Raw genomic sequence first — 15,174 nt, 5'->3', positions numbered from 1 at the left:
TAATGTTGGCTAGTTTGACACTTCTATTAAAAGTGGATTCTGATGAAAAAAATTATTAAATATGTAATGTACCACATAACAACTCTATATTAAAACATCAAAGCCATGTAAGATCCAATGTAAGAATTAAGTTGCTATCCTCCCCCTATTGACATGATCATGCAAGAACCCTTCTTGCACATTCCCCCTGTAGCCTTTTCCTTGCCTACAGCACATTTGAGAACTCATGTGAGACTCATTATTTGCAATATATTTTATTGGGAGTATTTCCAATGTATTTACACAGGTAAAATTAAGTTTAAACATAGAATCCTGACTAAAGTAGGCCTAGATCTGTAGGCTTCTGTATATTTACAGTAAAATAGTTCCAGTAAGATGAATGTTTGACTCAGAAATATTGCTAAGACAACATAATAGAAGCCTTAATTAGATAATACTGTAACGACCCTGGGTTTATAAGCGCGGAAATCGACTCAGCAGCACGAGCATGCTTTTTGCGACACAGTCGATAGCGCGCCGGACCCTCGGGCTCTTAGGTCGAGGGTTCGAGACCTGCTCCCTGCCGGTTTCATTACAATACAATAAAAACAAAGAATTTGGTCACGTCTACAAACATCGCGATATATTTTTCCCTTTCTGGTGCAAGGTCAGCTGATCAATTTTAATTCACAGTGGAAACCACAGAGTTTCTAAACCCAGAGACGCAACGTCGAGAGACTTCCCGGGAACGCAAACTTGGGAGACCAGGCCTGGGTTTGAGAAGTCAATGGGCGCGTTCGAGTCGATCACTTTTGTCAAGTTGTTGACTGTCATTGGTCGCCACCTTCCAAAGTGTGTTGCATTCTAGGGCAAAAGACTTTAAGACTTGAGTTTACATGTTGACTGCATGAACTTCACAAAAATCATGTGATCAGGTCATGAAGTTGACTGCAGTAGACTACAAGTTTCGGCATTTGCTCTTCACCAACTTCATTGTGTGAGGCTCTATTTTTATTAGGGTGTTTTTCTTTGATTAAGGTGAATGTGACTGAAGACATAAAAAGGGAACCAATTTTAAATCAGTCACACACACATGTTTAGCAGATGTTATTGAGGGTGTAGCGAAATGCTTGTGTTTCTAGCTCCAACAATTTGCCACAATTCATGTGTACAGTAAATATTTAAAACATGTATGTGATGTTTGAGGCTCTCTCTCTCACTAATTGATTGTATAATGTGCACAAATATGATTTCAGTTTGTGAGTGTGTGATATTTAGCTAACTAGCACTTGTTAGCTAATTTTTTCTATTTAGCTAGCTTGCTGTTGCTAGCTAATTTGTCCTGGGATATAAACATTGAGTTGTTAATTTACCTGAAATGTACAAGGTCCTCTACTCTGACAATTAATCCACACATAAACCGGTAAACCGAATCGTGCAAGTTAGCCTTACAATTTAAACATGCCCAATGAGAGAATTGAAACAAATTTTTCTCGAAATGTGAAGGCACTACCTAGATTCGAGCCAATGTATTAAGTAGCGGAACATGTTATTACTCCAGCCTCATGAAAGTGACACGTTTTAATTTTTGTCGAAAACAACTTTATATCGAAGGAGTGTCTTTTTGATGGCATGCACAAGCACATTTCGGCGAGACGACCTCTAGACCCGGTGAACGTGTTTCTGCGCACGCGCCTAGCTAACCAAAGTCGCCTACAACTTGATCAGGGAGAAGCAGTTACTGCATATCTTCATACTGTCTTTGGTAGGAACGACGCAGATGGCTGAGTAGCTAGCTACAGTAGCAAAATTAGCCAACAAAATAACACAATCACTGGTACAAGTGACACCTAACGTTGATCTCGACAGTTTCAGGTAATTTTCGGGAAATAGTCTAAATCGAATTACATTGCAGACAGTCCACGCAGATAATCTCTAACGTTAGCTACACACAATGCTTTTTGAGCTAGCTATCTAGACAAATACTGAGCTACCGTTACTAGCTAGCTTGCTAACAAGCAAGTGCCGAACATTCTAGTGGAGGCAGTCCTATATGAGCTAATAGCTAGCGTACATTAGGCTAGCTCGTTTATTAACTGACATTAGCCAGCTTGCTAACGTTTTCACAATTAATTAAATAAAGCCAACACATTTGTTTGCTATTTATCATTTCCTGGATCTGTCTCACTTCTGGCTAATAATTGTTACCTTCAGATCAGCTAGCTGGACAGCGCCAGTGTTCCGTCAATGCTTATTTACAACTGAACAAATGAGAGAAGAATTGTCATCTAACTAACCTAATTAACGTTAACTAGCTAACCTTAAGTCTGATAACTAAAATTTGTTTGATTCAGTTTAAACGTTTTAGCTTGCTAACTAGTTTTGATTTTAACGTCTTTACTGCACATATCAAAACAGCTCACGAACATGTCACGCTTTGCTTGCAAGCCAAGTGACTGTCTTCTTCTGCCTGTTAATCTGTGAACATATTCTCAGATCACTAGCCTTAGCATCCAAGGTTTCACTAAATCTATCATTATGAAACCATTTTTCAAGAGACACAGAGATCAAGTTGGCCTAAACCTGAAAGAACTAGAACTAAGCAGCATTGTATCATTCTTGCCATTTCAAGTGGGCTTGCAATGTCAGGGTGCCAGAAGATATTCATTAAACGGTGTCTTTGTGTTTTTCTTTTCAGGGATAAACCAGAGTCAAGAAGATGGCTGACACAGAGCAAACAAGTGCTCCTCCTTCCCCTCAATTAGGGACAGTGGTGAGTAATCATGCACTTCTTTTTCATCAGATTGTATTTGTTAGGCTGGATTTATACTCCACTAGACATACTCTGTAGTGTAGAACCTCCACTCTACACACATTTCACTGCATGTCATAGGTTGTAACTTTACGCACGCTCTTGTGACATTTTGTTACCTTGAATGTTTGGTGGAGGATAAATCCAGCCTGATGCCTAATTTAGTTGAATTGCAAAAACATGCAAATGTGTGCAGCCCCAGATTTGTAGTGCAACGCAAGGGAAACAATTTTTATGTATTCAGTTGCATCCCTACATTACGTCATTGCAGTAAGGTAGACATTCTTTTTTTTCTCTTTTTTTCTCACATTTGGGCTTACTTTGAAATACAGACAGGGTACATGCTACGCCACTGCTCATAACTATAAGAAATCTAAGATATGTCAAATAAATTTAATGCAGCTCAGGGCACCAGCAATGTATTTGGTTTAATAACTTGCTAGCGAAGTGGCTAGATGTCAAGCTGTCTCTGCTCTAACCAAGAAATCAAGATCACTGTTGCCTAAATTGTTTTTGCGCCCCTTGTGTGCACATTCGGTAATGCTGTATACCCCGGTATGGTACAAAAACTGTATGAAAATCTGGATTACAGCAACCCTAGTTCTCATACTGATACTGTATAGGCCTATGATTGTGATCCTACAGTGGATGGTGATTTTACAGTGGATGATTGTCTAGTTTTTTAAATCTTATGAACTTGAATGTACTCTTTTTTTTCACAGCAATTCATGTTGGCTAACAAACTAGAGACGGCAATGTGGCTCTCGCGGCTCTTCACCGTCTATTGCTCAGTAATGTTCATTCTACCTCTCTTAGGGTAAGGGTCAATGCTCCAATTGTTTGTTTTGTCTATGTGTCTATTTAGAAAGTAATACTGTATGACAGGGACTGGTCATTGGGTTTGGTTTTCTACTGCAGTTTGGGTTTTGCATTATTGTTAATATTTACTCAGTTCCAGGGATAATATTTTTCTTCGTGTGCACATAGCAATATAGCAACAATACCTGACAGAGACAACCAATGCATAACTGCTAAATAAACAGATGTATTACTAATGGGATTATCTAATGTCTGGAATGATCACCCGATCCCACCACATATTCACTTTTTAACATTTTGTGATCAAAACTGTTCCACCATTTTGATATACTCAAATGTATACTGAATGAAAATATGAATCCAACATGTAAAGTGTTGGTCCTTGGTTTCATGAACTGAAATAAAAGATCCCAGAAATGTTCCATATGCCCAAAAAGCTTATTTCTCTCAATTTCCCCCCACATTTGTTTACATTGTTAGTGATCATTTCTCCTTTGCCAAGATAATCCATACACCTGACAGGTGTGGCTCATGAGCATTACCTCACCTCATTAGCATTACACAGGTGCACCTTGTTCTGGGGGACAGTAAAATGTGCTGTTTTGTCACAACACAATGCCACAGATGTCAAGTTTTGAGGAAGCTTGTATTTGGCATGCTGACTGCAGGAATATCCACCAGGGCTGTTGCCAGAGAATTGATGTTCATTTCCATACCATAAGCCGCCTCCAAAGTTGTTTTAGAGAATTTGTCAGTACGTCCAACTGGCCTGACAACCACAGACCACGTGTAACCACACCAGCACAGGACCTCCACATCTATTTTCTTCACCTTTGGGATCATCTCAGACCAACCACCTGGACAGCTGATGAATCTGAGGAGTATTTATGTCTGTAATAAAGCCTTGTTTTGGGGGGGGGGAACAAATTCTGATTGGCTGGGCCTGGCTCCCCAGTGGGTGGGCCTATGCCTTCCCAAGCCCACCCTACCCAGTTGTGAAATCCATAGATTAATATACACTGCTCAAAAAAATAAAGGGAACACTAAAATAACACATCCTAGATCTGAATGAATGAAATATTCTTATTAAATACTTTTTTCTTTACATAGTTGAATGTGCTGACAACAAAATCACACATTATCAATGGAAATCAAATTTATCAACCCATGGAGGTCTGGATTTGTAGTCACACTCAAAATTAAAGTGGAAAACCACACTACAGGCTGATCCAACTTTGATGTAATGTCCTTAAAACAAGTCAAAATGAGGCTCAGTAGTGTGTGTGGCCTCCACGTGCCTGTATGACCTCCCTACAACGCCTGAGCATGCTCCTGATGAGGTGAAGGATGGTCCCCTGAGGGATCTCCTCCCAGACCTGGACTAAAGCATCCGCCAACTCCTGGACAGTCTGTGGTGCAACGTGGCGTTGGTGGATGGAGCGAGACATGATGTCCCAGATGTGCTCAATTGGATTCAGGTCTGGGGAATGGCCGGGCCAGTCCACAGCATCAATGCCTTCCTCTTGCAGGAACTGCTGACACACTCCAGCCACATGAGGTCTTGCATTAGGAGGAACCCAGGGCCAACCGCACCAGCATATGGTCTCACAAGGGGTCTGAGGATCTCATCTCGGTACCTAATGGCAGTCAGGCTACCTCTGGCGAACACATGGAGGGCTGTGCGGTCCACCCCACACCATGACTGACCCACCGCCAAACCGGTCATGCTGGAGGATGTTGCAGGCAGCAGAACGTTCTCCACGTCGTCTCCAGACTCTGTCACTTCTGTCACATGTGCTCAGTGTGAACCTGCTTTCATATATGAAGAACACAGGGCGCCAGTGGCGAATTTGCCAATCTTAGTGTTCTCTGGCAAACGTCCTGCACGGTGTTGGGCTGTAAGCACAACCCCCACCTGTGGACGTCGGGCCCTCATACCACCCTCATGGAGTCTCTGGCAGTGCTCCTCCTGCTCCTCCTTGCACAAAGGCGGAGGTAGCGGTCCTGCTGCTGGGTTGTTGCCCTCCTACGGCCTCCTCCACGTCTCTTGATGTACTGGCCTGTCTCCTGGTAGCGCCTCCATGCTCTGGACACTACGCTGACAGACACAGCAAACCTTCTTGCCACAGCTTGCATTGATGTGCCATCCTGGATGAGCTGCACTACCTGAGCCACTTGTGTGGGTTGTAGACTCCGTCTCATGCTACCACTAGAGTGAAAGCACCACCAGCATTCAAAAGTGACCAAAACATCAGCCAGGAAGCATAGGAACTGAGAAGTGGTCTGTGGTCACCACCTGCAGAACCACTCCTTTATTGGGGGTGTCTTGCTCAATGCCTATAATTTCCACCTGTTGTCTATTCCATTTGCACAACAGCATGTGAAATTTATTGTCAATCAGTGTTGCTTCCTAAGTGGACAGTTTGATTTCACAGAAGTGTGATTGACTTGGAGTTACATTGTGTTGTTTAAGTGTTCCCTTTATTTTTTGGAGCAGTGTATTTATTTAAATTGACTGATTTCCTTATGAACTGTAACTCAGTGAAATTGTTGAATTTAAAAAATATATTTTTGTTCAGTATAGTTTTAAAAATGTATTTATTTCACCATTATTTAACCAGGCTAGTTGAGAACAAGTTCTCATTTACAACTGCTACCAGGTCAAGAATAAAGCAAAGCAGTTCGACACATACAACAACACAGTTACACATGGAATAAACAAACATACAGTCAATAATACAGTAGAAAAAAATCTATATACAGTGTGTGCAAATGAGGTAAGGCAATAAATAGGCCATGGTGGCGAAGTAATTACAATATACCAATTAAACACTGGAGTGATTGATGTGCAGAAGATGAATGTGCAAGTAGAGATAGTTAACCAGTCTGAGTTCCCTCAGAGTAATTAATTTCTCTTTCTTTTTGACATATTCCAGACCTCAGGCGGCTGCCAATTTCTATCAGCGTGCGCTGCTGGCCAACGCACTCACCAGTGCTCTGCGGCTACACCAGCGGCTTCCTCACTTCCAGCTCAGCAGAGCCTTCCTAGCCCAGGCACTCCAAGAGGACAGCTGTCACTACCTGCTATACTCCCTCATCCTGGTCAACTCTTACCCCATTACAAGTATCCTCTCAACCATAGATAAAGGCCTTATCACCATGCCTTGGTTATTGTCATAAAGGTCTCTGATAAAGCTAGAGTTTGGTATATCACCAACAAACTGGTTTGGGGAGAAGGCCAATTGTGTTGCAGGAAGGTTTTGCAATGCTTGGGGGTCGTGGTTTCGGTTATGCAAACCTACTAAACCTATTAACAAAAGGCATTGCTTGACAGCACTATTTGATGCTGACCTTAAATGTGTTTATTTTGCATTGTACATTTTTAATGCTGTTTGCCACTTAACCGCAGTCTACAGTGAGCATATTCCCAGTCTTCCTCTTCTCATTGCTTCATGCAACCACCTACACAAAGAAGGTTCTTGACGTAAGTATCCTCTTGATTCCAAAACATTTCAATGTTCGTGAAGCCATTAAAAAGTCAGTTGGGTAAAGCATAACCAACACTTGAAAATGGTATTTTATAAAATACCCTTCTACCTGTCTTGGTTAGGTAAAATAGTAATTTTGCAAATTTCTCCTCATTAGACATTTCCTATTTTAGGGCATTAATGGAAAATGTACAGTGTGTAAGGTCCTGATGTGTATAATTCCCCTTTTAGGCAATGGGCCCCAATAGCCTTCTCTTCATGAGGAACTTCCTCAACAAGCTCTCGGCCAACCAGCAGAACATCCTGAAGTTCATCGCCTGCAATGAGATCTTCCTCATGCCAGCCACCATATTCATGCTCTTCAGGTATGTTTCTATTTCTTGGTAAATTTGTCAGCACATATGTATGGTACCTTAAGACTGAAGTCAGATTAGGGTTTTTCCTTCTTGATGTCTTACAATACCACTATGAACTGAGATGATTAGTCACTTGATTAACTCTTGGTTACTCAAGTCACTTGATTAACTCTTGGTCTTTGTGTTTACAGTGGCCAGGGAAGCTTGCTGCAGCCTTTCATTTACTACAGGTTTCTAACTCTCCGCTATACATCAAGGAGAAACCCATATTGCCGGTAAGTAGCCTCATTTGAATTTTGTGCAGAAATGTTCATATGTAGGATAATTGTACAATATCAAATATGGCGAATAATGTGTTTCTAGGTATGTGATGTTGATTAAATCATTTCTGAAACCATCATTTCCCCCTATTCCCTAATCTCCCTGTCTACCCCTCCCAGCACCCTATTCTCAGAGCTGCGGATTCTGCTGGAACATTTCGTCATGAAGCCCGCCTGCCCCGCCTTCTTCAGAAAGATGTGCCTCAACAGTATCTCCTTTATGAGCCGCCTGGCCCCCACCGCAGTGTGACCTTACTTCCTGTTCCCACACAACCATAGTTTGTACTGTAAGGGGCGTGGCAGCATTTCAACTCGAGCAGGATGGACGAACAACAACTTTGAGAGCAAGGGAAAAAACCTTTTGAATGTTAGTCTGGTCTGTCTTCCTGCTGCTCTGTTCATACGCTACAGCGGAGGCTGAGGCTCGGACTGCGACGCACTGAAAACTGATTGTTTTCAATATGGCTTTATGGAACAGCCGAACACTCACTCCCCCTTTTCTCTCTCGCTCTCTTTGGGAATAAACACCAGCTGACTATTTGATGTGTTCTACTTCTAAGGATTGACCTTGTGATGGTTAAATGTCTTTGTCATGGAAAATACTTGTTCTTATCGTTAAATAAAATACTAACTTCTGAGATTAGATAGTTAAATTGTACTATACATCGTTGCAGTCATTTATTTTTTTTAATAGCCAAATTTTGCCAAATTGTGCTTTTCAAAGGCGATGTCAGTTGCTCTGTATTTTATTTTTTACATCCACTAATTCCATTTTATATGTTCTTTTTCTTACACGAAAAGCATTGGTTATGATTTTGTCTTAACACATTTCTACTCTTATGAATTTGAAGTTTAGATTATTCAAGTTTAGATTAGATTTTCAATTAGAAAACCTATTAAAAATGCTATTTAAATTCAGGTTCAATTGAACTGATTTGTGGCTAATATCCCTATAGTTTTCCGATTCAGTGCACACCCATGTTAAATGGCTTTATTTAACTTGTAGAGAAAAGATGTTTGTATAGCTGGAATAAATTTCTCCATTCTATTCAATCAAAAAATGAAAGAAATGACCTTGTTGAATGAGATTTATAACCTCCATATTCACTAATATAAACATGATTCGTATCAGTTAGTATTCTTTGACTCATTTTTGGAGCATTGGTGATTTTATTGGTTTGGTTCTTAGAGGATGGCCACTTTCTACTATCCAGGAAGACAAAAATACTGGAACTGCTAAACCATTCAGAATCTAGCTTGAATCACACCACAATCACCATCACCCAATGATATTGAAGCTTCTTCAAACGAACAACGTTGTCCATGGTAACGGGTCCAGTGTGCGCGCAGAAGAATCGGATGCTAGTTATTTCGATAACCTTAATTTTCTAACTCCTATAATGTCGATAAACTAGCTAACGTTATGGTTGAACTAAATCAAACAACGATGTGGCGGCTATATAGAATATACTAATACGTCAGAGTATGCAACGTGCATTCTGACTACAGTTTTAGCGAGACAGCTAAATTAGCCAACGAGGCTAATCCCTATTACAGAATAATCCCAATCTGACAAAATGCTCTTTGTTCACCTCGCATGTTAGCCAGCTATCTTTATTAGCTAGCTAACGTTGATTTAGATACCTGTAACGCCGGTCTGATTTTTTGTTGTTGTTGATTGTAAAAGGTTAACGTTACTGGACAGACACCTTTTGGATAATTAAGCGAACGTTATTAGATAGCGAGCTAATCAATTGAATTGCATACTAGTTTTTGCTGACCAAACACTCACATCAAACCAAGAACATGGAGATAAACCTCAACCGAATTGATTATCTACAGGTAACTGGATTGCATGTTTTGCTAGATAATTCAACGAGGTAGATTTTTCCTATATTTCGACCCCTGATCATGTCACTAATGTTATGGCTAAATAGTAGCCTGAATGGAAAAAGAGTTGAACAGCTTGATTTTTTGTTGTTGTACTCTGCCAATTTTACCTTAAGTAACTGGATGACTCGTGATACTGACTGACTCTGGCTGTCACATTCATCGACACAGGTTGGTGTGATATCTCAGAAAACCATGAGGCTCCTCCCTGCCTTGGGACGCAAAGCAACCCAAAAGGTACTGTAATGTGAATGTGCATTATTAGAGGTGACCCATAAATAGACCTTGTGTGTTGGAATATGATATTTGAACAATGTCCCAAGTACTCTTGAGTTAGAAATGTCGTTTTGTGTGTCTCAGGTTGCTGTTGCTGATCATGATGGTGTGATAACTTGTTTTGGGATGAAAAAAGGAGAAGCTGTGGTAGGTATTGGGTCTTACATATTTAACAACATTGAAATACTCTCCTGGGTGCCAGTCTTTTTTTTGGAGCCTACTCATTAATCACCGTTGGCTAAATCAGAGCCAGACTGGCACCAAAGGCTAGCAGAATACAGCTGCTTTCATGGACTTCATATGAATACCTACTGCCGTTGTGCACAGGAACAAGGCACTTAGCTTAATCCCTATCTGCACCAGGAAAGCTTCTCTGCAGCTGACCCTGTACGGTTCGATGGCATGGGTACTGTGCCCTCTAATAGACAAGTTTCCCTTGTCATTGTGTAATGAATAAATAAAGTTTCATTCCATGAACGTTGATTGTACCTATCTTTTCCAGCCTGTGTTCAAGACTTTGCCAGGGCAGAAGATAACAAGGCTGGACCTTGGTGGGGCTCTTGGAACCCCACAGGAGAAGATCTTTGTGTGTGCTGGCTCGGAAGTGAAGGGATATACCAAGAAAGGCAAACAGTTCCTGTCCTTTGAGGCCAACCTTACAGAAAGCATCAATGCCATGTGAGTTTTAACTTTTTGGTGTGAATTATGGGTTACCTGGCCTTGGTTCCAAGCCTTCTACACATGTTTGTCAACAGTGATGAACAAGACTTGGGAGTACGGTTTTGAGAGACAATAGTCTAGCTTTAATTTTTAAAGAGACTTGGAGCATTCTTTAATCTGTTTATAAATAAGGGGAATTGTGGGTGTGTTTTGTGCTGCTTTATATTACAATGTGTGTTTTCTTTCATGCCTACAATGTGTTTTTCAGGCACGTTTCAGGAGCAGACCTTTTTGTGTGTGCGAGTTACATCTACAACCACTACTGTGACTGCAAGGATCAAGACTACTACCTGTCTGGAGACAAAATTAATGACATTGTGTGCTTGCCTGCTGAGAACTTGGGCCGCATTGTCCCTGTGTTGGCATGTCAAGACCGAGTTCTCAGAGTGTTGCAGGTGAATGGAAATTGTTTGTGAGTACTACAGTATGAGTATATAAGTACTTCAACGAGTACTTCAGTGAGTTTGTGTTTTCTTGCCCATAGGGATCTGAGCTTGTGTATGATATTGAAGTCCCTGGTCCTCCCTCAGTTTTGGAGCTGTACAATCGAGATGGAGGCGAGTATAAAATCCTCATACTGAACTCAAATGTACATTTCACACATCCCTGTACTTACAGCAAACTGGTCTACTTCTACCCCACCGTCTGCTTTAGGGACTAATGGCGAAGACATTCTCTATGGAACTGTGGATGGCAAACTGGGACTGATTAGGATAACTGATTCCTCTTCCTCTTCTAAATGGGAGATTGATAATGAGAAAAAGAAAGGAGGTACAGTACTGTTAATGAAGATGAAAACTAGTATATGTTTCATCTGTCAGACTCAGAGTACCTATGCACTGAAACACAATTAGCACATGTATTATCATTGTATATTGTAAGAATGTTATTAACATTGACTTACCATGTTAGACATCATTCAGTCATATAGCATCATTCCATTAATTGAGCTTATTCCACATTTTCTTCTTCTATGGCTGTTTCTACTAGGTGTTTTGTGCATCGACACGTATGATATCCTGGGTGACGGGGTGAAAGACATCCTTGTTGGCAGGGATGATGGGACAGTGGAGGTCTATGGGTTTGACAGCTCCAATGAGCCCACATTGCGCTTTGAGCATGTAAGTCCACAAATAATATTTTTCATTATTTTATGCCACATTCTACTGGCGTTGTACATATCATCTGAAATTCAGGGGGAAAAAATAAATGTATTTTAATTCAAGGGTGATAGAAATGTATTTTTGTTGTCAAATAAATAACAAACTTTCTGTCCCAAAGTTGAGAGAATATTGTAGAAATCCATGTCTTGTCCACCAGGTGTTATTGGAGAGCGTCACCTCTATCCAGGGTGGCTGTGTTGGGAAGGAGTCTTATGACGAGGTTCTGACAGCCACGTACACAGGTGAGCTATTAACAAAAGGAGAGGGTTTTATGCACAAGAGCTATACAAAAAAAAACACTAGTGAGAAAAACTAATGTCCGCTGACTGTTTGCTGCTCCCAATAAGTGCTCTATAGGAGATACAGATACAAAGTTGTGAGCGACTTGAAATAATATGTGTGTGTCCAGGATGGGTGACAGGGCTGACTACAGAGCCCCAGCAGGCAGAGGCAGGCCCTGGAGATGAAGTTAAGATGAGTCGGGAGACCCAGAGCAAAGTGGCAGCTCTCAGGTATACTTGTGGACAGTTGTTGTTGTCACCTGCATTTGCAATATATATCAATGGAACTTTGTAAGCAAAACTCAGTGTTGGCAAGGTTAATTCAACAGCCAAAGTAAAATCCTGTGTTTAGCAAAAATTTGAGTTAGCTAACTTAAATATGAGGAAAGATGCTGTCTGTTGTAATTTTCCCAGTATGAACCCACAGCACTTGTCCCCCTCAGGGCAGAGCTAGACCAACTGCAGATGAAGGTCGTTCAGGGCCGTGAGAAGTACCAGCAAACCGCGCAGTCTAGTACGGCGGTCTCTGCCATGCCCGTGTTCAGCGTCAACGACAAGTTCACCCTGTGTCAGGATGACGCCAGCTACAGCCTGACCCTGGAAGTGCAGACGGCCATTGACAATCTGCTGCTGCAGGTGAAACAAATTAACTTGACTCTGTATTTATGTTCTGTATTGAACACGAAAGAGAAATGTGTATGTTTTTATTGCATGAGAGAGATCTGCTAATTATACAAATATGCAATGACTTGTGGATATTTCTGTCATGGATTGTAACATTAATATTGTTTTCTTTACAGAGTGATGTACCAATTGATCTGCTGGATGTCGACAAGAACTCTGCTGTCGTGAGTTTCAGCGAATGTGATTCAGAGGTGAGATGTCCTAGTACAGAGAGCATACAAATAATACAAGTGAATGCTTTAGATTCCTCAAGGCACTAATTATGTCTTCTGTTCCAGCAGCCAAAAGGCAATTTTCTCCTCGTTACGTACAGATGCCAAGCAAATACTACACGGCTTGAGCTGAAGGTGAGAGATTTTTTTAAAGAGTATGTTTTAGTCAGTTCTTACTGATTTTAGCACAATAACAATTTATTTAGAATTGTACTCATGGCAATTCATAATAAATTGTAAATTGCAACCAATAGAAGTACCACTAAGTCTCCAGTTCCCACCCAGTCTCACCTGCCTCTGCAATGCTATGGGCAACACTGCTGTGTGTTCTCATGACTTGTGTAACAGCATCTTCTCCCTTCTCCAGGTGAGGTCTATTGAGGGCCAATATGGCACCCTACAGGCCTACATCACCCCACGCCTGCAGCCCAAGACCTGTCAGGTACGCCAGTACCTCATCAAACCTCTGTCCCTTCACCAGAGAACTCACACCATTGAACAGGACAGGTAAGGATAAGGATACTGAAAGAAAGACAGTGTTCAATTTCCCTCTTTTTTTGTCTTCTTTCATTCTCTCCCTTTTTCTCTCCATCCCCCAAACAGACCCATGAACACTTTGAGTCTAGTTGGCCAATTCAGCTTTGCAGAGATCCACTCCTGGGTCCTCTTCTGCTTGCCAGAGGTCCCAGAGAAGACTCCAGCAGGGGAGAATATCACCTTCTACTTCCAGAACACTTTCCTTGGAACGCAGCTGGAAGCCACGTACTGGTTAGGAATTAAATTCAATACAACTTAATTTATCCTCTTTGGGATATGCATCAATCAGAGTTCTTGGTTTAGTTTTCCAAGTAAATGTAACCAATGTAACCCCTTTGTCATTTAAATGTAACCCCTTTGTCATTTTAGTAAAGGGGAAGGCCACTTCAAGTCTGACAACATTTCCACCATCTCCATACTGAAGGATGTCCTCTCCAAAGAAGCCACCAAAAGAAAAAACAATCTCGATATTTCTTATGGTAGGTCTTTAGCTAGTTAAATTTTATCTGTTTTTAGGCTACTAGTTAGTTATCGACAATGGAGTGAAACGGTTATGTCTGTTCATGAAATAAAACATATATTATCTTATCTCACAATTTTATTTGCGGCTCTAAATTCCAGATATCAATGACGATTCAGTGGGCCACACACTCAAGATGATTCATCCGAAGCTTGAGTATCAGCTGCTATTGGCCAAAAAGGTTCAGCTGATTGACGCATTAAAAGTAAGTGCCAGTGTTGCAAAAAATAAAAGTAATTGAAACTACTTTAATATTGCAACACTTGCTCAAATTTCACTGTGTGTTTTGTAGGAGCTTCAGGTTCACGAGGGCAATGCGGACTTCCTCATTCCTGAATATCGTAACATTCTAGACGAGTCTGCCTATCTGCTAGAGGAATACAAGAAACAACCAGCTCACCTGGAAAGACTTTATGGTATATAAATATTGCTTTAAAATTCTTGTTTCAGTAGAATTCAAAACAAATGACATTTTCAGCTATCACAGTAGCCTAGCTTGCCAATGATCCTTATATCCTGGGTGCAAAACTAATTTGACAGTATGGTTATGCAAAACTACCATGACAGTAACTTGTGTGTGTGTGTTCTTCTATTTCCCCAGGTATGATAACGGACCTCTTCATCGACAAATTCAAATTCAAAGGACAGAATGTGAAGACAAAGGTGTCATTGCTGCTGGAAGTTTTGGATAACTACGATTTGGATTCTTTGATGAATTTCTTCAATGAGGCATAATATCAAACTTGAGCAAAGAGGATGCAAACTTTTACACTCCATTTGTAATAGCTTTTGTTTTGTTTAGAGTACAGCGTTTACTTTCCAGCTGTGTCTTTTTTTGTGTGTAAGATACTAGAATTATGTTACATAATCTGAATTATTTATGTCTAAAGCCATATTCTGTTGGCCTAGCTATATACAGTGCATTGGAAAATATTCATACCCCTTTCCTTTTTCCACATTTTGTTATGTTATTATAGCCTTATTCTAAAATGGATTCAAATAGTTTTTTCCCTCATCAATCTACACACTACCCCATAATGACAAAGCGAAAACAGGTTTTTAGAAATGTTTGCAAATGTATGAAAATAAATAAATACCTTAATTATGTAAGTATTCA

At 40.7% G+C, this 15,174-nt stretch overlaps 2 protein-coding genes across 3 annotated transcripts; both read left to right on the top strand.

Moving 5' to 3' along the window:
• Positions 1–1,709: 1,709 nt before the first annotated feature.
• Positions 1,710–8,905, top strand: tmem33 (transmembrane protein 33). The gene is made up of 8 exons (XM_024383160.2): positions 1,710–1,854; positions 2,678–2,752; positions 3,514–3,608; positions 6,547–6,734; positions 7,027–7,094; positions 7,330–7,463; positions 7,646–7,729; positions 7,895–8,905. Exons 2-8 carry the CDS (start codon positions 2,699–2,701, stop codon positions 8,022–8,024), a joined length of 753 nt encoding a protein of 250 aa, XP_024238928.1. The 5' UTR covers positions 1,710–1,854; positions 2,678–2,698; the 3' UTR covers positions 8,025–8,905.
• A 158-nt stretch (positions 8,906–9,063) lies between these two features.
• Positions 9,064–15,162, top strand: bbs7 (Bardet-Biedl syndrome 7). 2 transcript variants are annotated; one of them, XM_024383159.2, is made up of 19 exons: positions 9,064–9,616; positions 9,836–9,901; positions 10,025–10,087; positions 10,443–10,618; positions 10,869–11,055; positions 11,145–11,217; positions 11,315–11,431; positions 11,651–11,781; positions 11,981–12,065; positions 12,233–12,335; positions 12,548–12,740; positions 12,905–12,979; positions 13,070–13,135; positions 13,368–13,507; positions 13,604–13,768; positions 13,907–14,016; positions 14,159–14,262; positions 14,350–14,473; positions 14,659–15,162. In XM_024383159.2, exons 1-19 carry the CDS (start codon positions 9,581–9,583, stop codon positions 14,790–14,792), a joined length of 2,148 nt encoding a protein of 715 aa, XP_024238927.2. In that variant the 5' UTR covers positions 9,064–9,580; the 3' UTR covers positions 14,793–15,162. The 2 variants fall into 2 exon arrangements, with proteins under 2 accessions (XP_024238927.2, XP_024238926.2); XM_024383158.2 differs by having other exon boundaries at positions 13,067–13,135.
• Positions 15,163–15,174: the final 12 nt, after the last annotated feature.

Source organism: Oncorhynchus tshawytscha, linkage group LG21 (genome assembly GCF_018296145.1).
Source record: "Oncorhynchus tshawytscha isolate Ot180627B linkage group LG21, Otsh_v2.0, whole genome shotgun sequence".
NCBI classification, from domain to species: Eukaryota; Metazoa; Chordata; class Actinopteri; order Salmoniformes; family Salmonidae; genus Oncorhynchus; species Oncorhynchus tshawytscha.
The sequence above is the reverse complement of the archived record's forward strand: the minus strand, read 5'-3'. Positions and strand labels throughout refer to the sequence as shown.